General features: G+C 35.5%; 3 protein-coding genes across 3 annotated transcripts; all 3 read right to left on the bottom strand.

Annotated features, from left to right (window-relative positions):
• Positions 1-221: 221 nt before the first annotated feature.
• On the bottom strand, positions 222-2,223 carry LOC137727394 (uncharacterized protein At4g26485-like). The gene is made up of 4 exons (XM_068466261.1): positions 2,032-2,223; positions 1,419-1,629; positions 834-1,196; positions 222-545 (listed from the first exon to the last, which is right to left on the bottom strand). Exons 1-4 carry the CDS (start codon positions 2,183-2,185, stop codon positions 536-538), a joined length of 738 nt encoding a protein of 245 aa, XP_068322362.1. The 5' UTR covers positions 2,186-2,223; the 3' UTR covers positions 222-535.
• A 2,444-nt stretch (positions 2,224-4,667) lies between these two features.
• LOC137728440 (uncharacterized protein At4g26485-like) lies at positions 4,668-5,794 on the bottom strand. The gene is made up of 3 exons (XM_068467223.1): positions 5,632-5,794; positions 5,339-5,546; positions 4,668-5,040 (listed from the first exon to the last, which is right to left on the bottom strand). Exons 1-3 carry the CDS (start codon positions 5,792-5,794, stop codon positions 4,668-4,670), a joined length of 744 nt encoding a protein of 247 aa, XP_068323324.1.
• Positions 5,795-7,916: 2,122 nt separating this feature from the next.
• On the bottom strand, positions 7,917-8,901 carry LOC137728439 (uncharacterized protein At4g26485-like). Its single transcript, XM_068467222.1, has 3 exons — positions 8,673-8,901; positions 8,379-8,589; positions 7,917-8,073 (listed from the first exon to the last, which is right to left on the bottom strand). The coding sequence occupies exons 1-3, from the start codon at positions 8,899-8,901 to the stop codon at positions 7,917-7,919; spliced, it is 597 nt and encodes a 198-aa protein (XP_068323323.1).
• Positions 8,902-10,998: the final 2,097 nt, after the last annotated feature.

Raw genomic sequence — 10,998 nt, 5'->3', positions numbered from 1 at the left:
TTATTATCATTGAATGAATTTAAATGTTGAGATTAGTGTCTATCTTCTACACATATTTGGAAATTTAAACATACCCAAGGGTGATAAATAACATGGTGAGCTTCAGCATCACTTGAGGATGGTGAGCAAAACTATTCCCTAAGTAAAACCCTTTCAGAGACTCGAGGATCAAGTTGCTGGACAAAAGGTAATACATGGTAAAAGGCAAACTGCAGTTCATCATCAGAATAGGAATATATACAGCCATATAATGTATTTGACTGGGATCATCCTACAATTGTCTAAAGAAATATCATCTTACAAAGCTTGGTCTTTGATTTTCTACTAAAAATCATATACAACAAAAAGCCAGGTACTGCCAAGTTAATGATCAAATTACAAGACCATCCTTTCAAAACTAAGCTGGTAAGTAAAACTTCTGAAGTTACAGGGAAAGAAACATGGGGACTCATGTTTCATGAAGAATCCCAATGCCTATCGATCGAAAAGCGTACTCTATACTACTTCTTACCAGCAGTCAAGATCACTTTATGTCTTAAAATGGCCTGCAAGAAAAACAAGAATTGGGAAAAATGTTCCGTTACAATAAGTTAATGATGAAGATATGAAGTTACAATAAGTTAATGATGAAGATATGAAGCTGGAAATATAAGGTGACTGGGAATTATTTCCTTTCACGTGTACAAAATTATACTCATTTTCAATGCCCTATTTATGGAGGGACACCAAAAAAAATTTCGGCTCACGCGATGCAACTCGCTTGCTCATGCATGCAGTAATCAAAATCATCACAAAACTAATCAAGAAAAACAAATTTGATATGGTGTGCTTACAGTCGCATGTGAGGACCCCTAATTCCAGTATATCCAGACCATGGACCCGAAGAAGTAGCACCAAGGTGGAAACCAGAAGTGGTAGAACGGTACAACATCTTGGCAAATTTGAAGGTGCTACACATTCCAATAGGAAAAGTTTGATCAGACATCCCAGCTCCTCTCTTATTTTCATAACCTGGGTAATCCCATATCGAGAATTGTTCTTCATGAACCAAATATAATCCAGCCATATAAGCTAACTCCACTATTTTCCATTCACTGAAAGGAAATGTTGTCTTGTGTGTCACATGAATTTCTCCTTCTCCGGTCAGCATTTGCCTTGCATTCTCAAAGAATCCCCTGACCAAATCCTGATGAAACCTGAAAATGCATGAATTTAGTCTAGAATTTGAGTCCTATGTTTACATTGTTGTGCTAGTGTTCTGCTTGCTATCGAAACAAAGTCATTCCAGTCCTTCGTTTAGTAATCATTCTCATATAAACCCTAAAAACCGGCTTTGCCCTTAAACAAACACCGTATGATCACAAAATATACCATGACCTTAAACAAAAAGCTGCATAAATGAGTGTGTTTGAACTTACCAAATCTGGAACATGTTGCGTTCACAAGAACGGGAGCCATGCAAGTAACCGGCGTGAGGAAAATTATAGATTATGCGATCAAAGCGTACACTAATCAGGAAAGGGTGCCTGCTCATGCTGTGGGCATCTACCTCATGCAAAACAATGCATCCCCTGGACTCTAATTCCTTCACATTGCTTATAGCTTTTGAATAATTCACCATTAACGACTCTACATTTAGCATGCAAATGATCAATCAGAACCCCTCAAGTTTAAACAAATTAAATATCAAATCTTTGTGCCCCTCTGCCTATTATTTCACCATTGATGAAATCTACAATTAGCATGCAAAGGATTTCAATCAGGATTCTGAAACCCTCTATAGTTTAAACAAAAAGATAAAATCTTTGGTCCCCGCAATCAATTATTTCATTTGGGTCATCACCAAAATGTAAATTTTAGCACCAAATACAAAGTTAATTTGCAACATCAATACTAAATTGATTTTTTCATTTAAATTAAATTTCAACTGGGGTTTCTTCAAGAATAAAAGAATTGGGATGAAATTAGGACAAAGATTTAAAGTATTTGGATGTTGACACAAGTCAATGATGGTGACTCTGATGGAATTACCTCTGGAGTCAAGAGAAGTGGCAACCATGTTGACAGCGAAGCCAAAAGCTCTGGCTAAGCAAACGGCAAAAGAGAAGTCTCCTTCTCCCACTAACAGTATCTTCTGATAGCTGCTGTAATTCTTAATCCTTTTCTCAAAGCTACGCACTTCCATTTGACTGATTCAGTGACTCTCTTCTTCTTCTGCTAATTTCTCAGCATTGTTTTGCCTTGCTACTATTATTCTCCTCTTGGGAAACTAAAATAACTTTCGAATCTTAGATGAACGGGCACGATTAATTCATTCTCACATTCTCACAAAAGGACTCAGAGATGATCCTGGTCCTTTTAAGTCCTTAAATAAAAAGAATATATCACCTTCGGATCTTTTACACCAAACCTCACCAATTAATTAATTTGGATTCTTAAAATTTGATTCAACGGTACAAACAGAGAACATATTAAAATGTTATAATAATTATAATCGTTTCAAATTTTAAAATTCCAGATTAATTGATTGGTAAGATTTATGAAACAGATCGAAGGGCATCTCTTCCCTTAAATAAATTCTCAAAAGTAACTGTGGAAGTCCAAAATAGGACGCTGCTGTGTCGCGTACGTGCGTTAGAGAAGCTTTGGGCCTCTAGCTTCCCGGGGGACGCTTTCCTGTTTCAAATAATGGAGCAAAACATAAAAATCATGTACAGTTAAAAACGTGATGAAATATAAAATAATTTTTATTGGAACTAAATTGATGATACGTTATCTCAAAGATTTTTATCACAAATGATATTTGAAATTAAACATCACTATCAAGATGATCTCTGAAATTGAAAATCAATCAATGTAATTCCTGAAAATAGGTGTCGTAAATCAATATGGTCATTCCGTCACAATTCCGTAAAAATTTCTCACAAATGGTCATTGAAATTAACATGTGACATCAAAATAATTCCTGAAATTGACATGCGACATCAAAATGGTCACTGAAATTGAAAATTGATCAATGTAGTTCTGCAAGTAAGTGCTTCAAATCAATGTAGTCATTCTACCACAATTCTGTAAAAAAATTCTGTTATATGATGTGTTACACTTAAATGGATCACACAAGTCTAATTAAATTAAAAAAAAATTACAAATAGGTTTAATAATTTAATAGTTAATAAAAATTTGTGAAACCAAAAACTCAGTCCTGCAATCATCTCCGATCTTAGTCCACATTTCTCTACCTCTGTTTATTCTGTAAAAAAAAAAAATATCAATACACCAATCTTTACACACTTCGACATCCTTCACCGAATTGAATCTGGATCGATATCACCTTTGGTGACGGCTTGGCTGATTGGCAACGACTTTTGGGACATCACCATTAACATTTAGGCGATCAACATCCTCACAACCTTAATCTTGGAGAGTTTGTTCGGCACTTCCTTGGTGGTTTGATGACTTAAAGAACGGTGAGGTTTGCCTTGAGATGATGAGGTTATAATCAAGATGCGTCTATTGTTGGTTGAAAACTATTTCCAAACCCTCTTAGGCCTTGGTTAAGCCTTGTATCCTTGAGAATTTATGGAAGAGATCTCTCTTTAGAACAAGTCCTACTATAAGAAAAAAAATCTCTTGTGCAAAAAGGTATTTAGACAACTTTTTTAATTAATTATTAAACCTACATCAACACAATACAAATTTGTTTTACAGAATGGTGGCGGAAAAATCATATTGATTTGCGATACATATTTTCAAGAACTACATTCATCAATTTTCAATTGTATGGATAATATTGATGATGTGGATCAATTTCAGAGACTATCTTGATAGTGTGAGTTAATTTCAAGGACCATTTGTGATAAAAACTCGTAAATCATATGGAGCCCATTTATGTGTCACATCAGCATTTTACAAAAAATTTAACAGAATTGTGACGGAATGACCACATTGATTTACAACACCTATTTTCAAGGACTACATTGATTAATTTTCAATTTCAAGGACCATCTTGATAATGATGGTAAATTTCAAGGACTATTTGTGATAAAAACCTGTTAACACAATATGTTGGTAGTTGGTACTTCAGTGCTCCGCCAATTTCTAGCAAAGAATGAGAATGCATTTGGGTTCTATACTCAAAGAAGCTACCACGATATATATTATGAATATACTCAAAGAGTTGAGCTCTTGCATAACAGTATGGATTCAAACTTCGTTGGTGGCTAATCTAACAAAACTTCTTGTTTAACAAAAGAAAATGAAAAAAAAAAAAAACCATGTCTAAGGGATGTGTAGAACCAGATATGGCATTCAAGCGATACTCGCTAGCTCGGCAAGGACCTGGTTGATATATATTCGTGAGCTTTATGGATTTGGGTTTTAATGTCCAGATTTATGCTCATGATGTTTCATCTATAAATTTATAGTCAATTAAGTCCTTGTTTTAAGAAAAAACTGTTTCCAAAACAACTGCTACGAAACCAACTAGATTGGATTGGATATATTTGGATTCTCACAAGCATATCCGTCATCCAATCCACTCGTCGGGATTTGGTGTTTAGGGATTCAATCCAATCTGCCAACCAAACAGTGATAATATGGATTAAGGTAATCTTGGAAACCTTTGAGAGATCTCCAAATTTTGTATCCCTTCTTTGATGTTTTCATCTCTAAGCTCTCCAGATAAGTGCAAGCGATATCAACTTGTCATCAGACCACGTACTAATACTCAAGGCTCCGGGCCGGAAACTGGAAGCAGCAGGAGGGTACAAGCGCTTGGCAAATCTGAAGGTGCTCGCCTCTCCAACGTGAAAATATGCATCACATTTCCCTGCACCTCTCTTGTTTAAGTAACCTGGATAGTCCCCTACTGAGAACTCTTTTTCTTCTTTAACCAAAAATAAGCCAGCCTCTTCTGCTAAATTCTCTATTTCCCACTCAGTGTAAGGATATGATGTCTTGAGCGTCATATGAATTTCTCCACTTCTGGTCAGCATCTCCCTTGAACTCTTGAAGTACCCCTTCACCAAACTTTGATGCAACCTGAAAAATGCATGATTCAATCTAATAATTAGACCTTGACGACTGTCCTAGAGTCCATGCAATTTGGGTCCGGCTGACTCTGGACAATTTCCCACGGTTAGCCTAACTCAAATCAGCTCGGTTCAGAAATGTGGTCATATGGAGAACTAATACTGGAATACGCCAAGTGGTATAACTAATATATATTTGTTTAACACGTGCATTAGTTATATTATACTCCAAAAATATATTCGTTGTTCACTTATATCATAACAAATTTCAATTAAAGTAACATTTTTGCCCTATTTTGAGAACTTACAAAAGGTGGTGCTTCTTTTTCTCCGATGAACAACAAAAATTCGAATATCCAGCATGAGGAAAATTAAATACGATCCGATCAAACTCCATCCTCGTAAGTCGAGGGCGGTGGAGCATGGTGTGTACATCTACCCCATGGAATACTTTGCATCCCATGTTCTCCAATTCCATCAAGTTTTTCAAAGCTTTTGAATACTTCACCTTAACTCCTCTACAAACAACATACAAATTAAATCATTTCAATCTCTATATTGAACAGACATAATAACGTGTTTGGTTGATGTAAATTAATACCTCGTGAGTCGAGAGAAGTTGCAACCATGTTACTAGCTGACCCAAAACTTGTGGCCAAACAAAGCGCAAAAGAGAAGTCTCCTTCTCCTACTAACTGTATCTTGTGAAAGCTGCTGTAATGCTTAATCTTCATTTCTACACCCCAGCCAAACACTGCCTCCATTTTGTCCCCTTTCGCTCTAGATTTCTCACATCTCACATTTCTTTAACTTTCTTTTCATCTTTAATTTCCCCATTTTCTAAGCTGCTTGAATTTTTCCTCTATTACTCTTGAAAGTTGGAAAATTTATAGGCAAAAATGTTTAAACTGATTAATTGAGAAGAAATGTGTCACATTAATTAGAGCGAGTGTTGGAAATTGAAAGGTCCCAAATTTTAATTTTTTTTGTCAGTCTGTATAACTTCTATTCTATCTAGTATTATCAAATAAAATTGGGCATTGTTGATAAGATATAAAACTAAGTAAAATTAGAAAATAGTTATTAACACTCCAAGCATGTACAAATACAGGAATAAAATACACTTGAAAGGGGTGCAATCGCGAATAAAGAATAATGATTATTTTGGAACTTGCAATTTGGTAACTTGTGTCGTATCAACTTACAATGCTTAGTCCCATTCCAAAGTTCTTGTTGTGTGGCACTAGTCATTTAAACATGCAATATTAGAGCATCTCTAATGAAAAGATACAAAATTAAGATGTAAAAAATTCATTTCATTTACATTTTGAGAAGACGTAAATATAGTATTTGAATTAATGGCGAAGATGTATGTAAATTTAACATTGAAAAAAAAAACATTCAACTTCCATCTTTTTTACATCTTTCGGTCAAGTTTACTATTTTACATTTCCTTAAGATTTTCTATTGAGGAGCTTCCAGCCAACAAAAAAATGTATGTGTTATGCATCCCCATTCAACCCCGAATGGAGTTACTCTTAATTTAACCATGCATGTTGCTGACAAGTAGATAAGAAATAAGTAAATAATCAAACAGAAAATAGAGTCATTTCCAACAAGATAATCAACGTTTACCATTACGTTTATATAAAAAAATTGAATTAGTAATAATTTCAGAGGCCCAAATAGATTTCATCTGTGATATCCTGTTTCGAGATTTATTATATTTAAGTGCTACTAAGCTCACTCCAGTATCTTATTTTTCCATTCATTTTGAAATGATAATTTGATTGACAGCTTTATCCTCGTAGAAAATGACCTTCAAAGACCTAAAAACCACCCAATCATGTCTTGCCACATAATTAGTTATATTGCCAAAAACCTAAAATACATAAACGAGAGAAAAAAAATAAAAGAAAAGAGGAATCAAATTATGGGGCTGAAAATGGAGGAGTTTCTGGCTTTAGCAAAGAAGACTTAATGTTGTGACGGGTAAAGACCCCGTTTGCAAGTGCCGAGGAGAAGCAGGTATCATTCCAAAGCTTTCACTGCTGAGTTTGCTACAATATTAATATTCCTTTGCCACCAGCAAGAGCTTCCTCTGATGGGTATTTCCATTCATCAACTACCCAAGCGTAACGGCGGTCGAGCAAAAGGCGTTTGGAAGGGGGAATTTCACAACGTTGCAAGCTTGTAACGGAGAGTGAGGAAGCAGCTGAGGACTCCATTATCTACCTCTACCACCCCTCCTGTCTAATGATAATTTTTTTTTAATTATCATAATTCTCTTAAAGCAAAGGAAAAATTGAAGAATAAATATATAGGGTTATTTTGGAATAATGGTGGGTGGGAAAATAGTTATATTTTTTTTTCACTTTTTATGATGGGTGTAAATATAAGGTGGATGTGAAAATAAGACAATGAAGTGAGTATATCACCACTCTTATATTTTATTCTTAATAGTGATAAAATTATTAAAATATTCCTTAGATGCCACGTAAGCTTTTCATGTAGACCTCAAATTTCCTTTCATTTTTTCACTCTTATTTTGCTAGTTCCAAATAGTATTCAATTTTACGAACCTAATACGGAACTTAACCTGAAAATATAATGAACAAGTTATATTCGAAATAATATAAATTTACTTGAGATAAATTTTAATTTTTCTTGTGCAGTGTGCATCACTTCCTTATTGTGATGAGAGACTGATTTTGTGGCAAATGATTATTAAAATATTGTTTTGTTTGCTTTTTTGAACACCCTACTTTTTCACTCCATCAGACACCATCATTAACTTTTTAGAAACTTTTAACCAAAAATATATAAGCCAAGCGCTTGGCAAAACTGAAGGTGCTCGCCTCTCCAATTGAAAACTCTTTTTCTTCTTTAACTAAAAATATATAAGCCAGCCTCTTCTGCTAAATTCTCTATTTCCCACTCAGGGAATGGATATGACGTCTTGTGCGTCACATGAATTTCTCCACTTCTGGTCAGCAAGTCCCTTGAACTCTTGAAGTACCCCTTCACCAAATTTTGATGCAACCTGAAAAATGCGTGATTCAATCTAATAATTAGACCTAGATGACTGTCCTAGAGTCCATGCTATTTGGGTCACGATGACTCTGGACAATTTCCCACGTTCAGCCTAACTCAAATCAGCTCAGTTTCTTAATGTGACCATATGGAAAACGTCATGTGGTATAACTTATGTGTCTTTGTTTAACGTGCACGTTAGTTATATTATACTCTAAAAAAATTATTTGTTGTTCACTCATATCACAACACATGTCACACTGTTGTGTATCATTTTAATAAAAGTAACATTTTTACCCTATTTTCAGAACTTACAAAATATGGTGCTGCTTTTTCTCCGACAAACAACGAATATTCGAGTATCCAGCCTGAGGAAAATTAAATATGATCCAATCAAACTCCATCCTGGTAAGTTGAGGGTGGTGGAGCATGGTGTGTACATCTACCCCATGGAATATTTTGCATCCCATGTTCTCCAATTCCATCAAGCTTTTCATAGCTTTTGAATACTTCACATTCAACTCCTCTACAAACAACATACGAATTAAATAATTTCAATCTCTAAATTGAACAGACATAATAACGTGTTTGATTGATGTAAATTAATACCTCGTGAGTCGAGAGAAGTTGCAACCATGTTACTAGCTGACCCAAAACTTGTGGCCAAACAAGGTGCAAAAGAGAAGTCTCCTTCACCCACTAACAGTATCTTGTGAAAGCTTCTGTAATGCTTAATCTTCATCTCTACACCCCAGCCAAACACTGCCTCCGTTTTGTTCCTTTTCGCTCGAGATTTCTCACATTTCTTTAAACTTTTTTTCATCTTCAATTTCCCCATTTTCTGAGCTGCTTGAATTTTTCCTCTATTACTCTTGAAAGTTGGAAAATTTATAGGCAAAAATGTTTAAACGCATTCATAGGGACTGATTAATTGAGAAGAAATGTGTAACATTAATTAGAACAAGTGTTGGAAATTCGAAGGTCCCAAATTTTAATTTTTTTTGTCAGTTTGTATAACTTCTAATCTATCTAGTATTATCAAATAAATTTGGGCATTGTTGATAAGATATAAAACTAAGTAAAATTAGAAAATAGTTATTAACACTCCAAGCATGTACAAATACAGGAATAAAATGCACTTGAGAGGGGTGCACACATCGCCCTTTATTAAAGAATAATGATTATTTTGGAACTTGCAATCTGGTAATTTGTGTCGTATCAACTTACAATGCTTAGAGCAACTCCATCGTGGGAAAGGTCTTCCCAGGCTATTCACTAATTAATCCACCCAATGAACAGTAATTGCTCTTAATGAACAATAACAGCCTTTTGCATCTCCATCCCTATACTGAATAGACCTGGCAATAGGCAATAAAATATTAGTATTTTTTTTATTTATAAAATAATACAAAATAATTTTATTTGTAATTTCGAATAAGATTTTTAATCGTTCTCGTTATGCCACGTGTCATTATCCGAAAAGACAATTATTGGTGATGGATTTCGATAAAACTTTTATCCAATGTCGTCGTGCCACATTTCGTTACCTTTTCAAAATTGTTGAGGATAGATTTTCGATAAGATTTTTAACCAATCATGTCGTGCCACATGTCCCAATCTGTTTACAATCTTTGAGGATAGATTTCGATTAGATTTTTAACAAATGACAACATGCCACGTGACATTATCTACAACCTGATCCTTTCTGAATCCTCCATATAAACCACCATCCATCCTCAGAAATCTCACACCAACTTTCTGAAGATCTCTATTATTATTCATAGTTTCGGCTTCTTTCTTCACCAAAATCAAAATCGGTATCATTATTCATAGTTTCTGCTTCCTTCTTACAATGTCTTTTTCTTCAGGGATGATGTGGGAAATCGATCAGCAAGAGGAATAATTGTTTAACTAATCACAAGGAATGTTCAATCTCCAGGTGGCCCAAAATGAGAAAGAAGAAGATAAGGAGCGTAGAAGGAGAAATGGCGAAGCAAGAATGGGCAGAGCCTCACATTCTAGTCGAGTCATCCAAGCTGCGGGTCAGATCTGCAGGCCCAGCCGTTCCAGAAACCTTGATAGAAGCATGCAACAACGAGGTATGGAACTATTGGACGATTATTTTGTCCGTAATAGTGCATTATCTGATACGTACTTTAGACGTTTTAGAATGGAACGACATTTGTTCAACAAAATCATGATTGTTGTTTGAAACCATGATTCTTACTTTGTGCAAAAGAATGATGTTTTTGGTTCTATGGGTCTCATTCCTGAGCAAAAAATTACTACTGTCTTGCGGATGCTTGCATATGGAGTATTTGCAGACCAAGTGGATGAGATAGCGAGGATGGGGAAATCAACCATTCTTGAGTCTCTGATGAGGTTTTGCAGAGCAATCGAATCTATCTACATCACAGAGTACCTCCGGATACCTACTAACATGGACTTGCAAAGGCTTCTGAAGAAGGGCAAGATGCGAGATTTTCCTGGGATGATTGGAAGCATCGACTATATGCACTGGACTTGGAAAAATTGCCCAAGTGCATGACAAAGCGCTTATGGGGACAAAAGGAGAAAAAAAAATATATCATTTTGGAGGCAGTGACATCTTTTGATACATAGATTTGGCACGCATTTTTCGGGGTTCCGGGAGCTCAAAATGACCTCAATGTCCTTGACCAATCCCCAGTGTTCAATGATGTCCTACAAGGAAATACACCAAAAGTCACGTACTGGGTCAACTGACATAAGTATGACAAGCCATACTACCTAGCAGACGACATTTACTCAAGGTGGTCAGCATTTGTCAAAATAGTGCCACGTCCGCGAAGTGCAAAGGAAAAACACTTTGCAAACTGTCAAGAGGGGTGCAGGAAGGATGTGTAGCGTTGTTTTGGTATCCTCCAAGCTCGATGGGCGATTGTCAGGGGTGTTG

This window comes from Pyrus communis, chromosome 3 (genome assembly GCF_963583255.1).
Source record: "Pyrus communis chromosome 3, drPyrComm1.1, whole genome shotgun sequence".
In the NCBI taxonomy this organism is placed as follows: domain Eukaryota; kingdom Viridiplantae; phylum Streptophyta; class Magnoliopsida; order Rosales; family Rosaceae; genus Pyrus; species Pyrus communis.
This window is presented reverse-complemented; position numbering and strand designations above follow the sequence as displayed.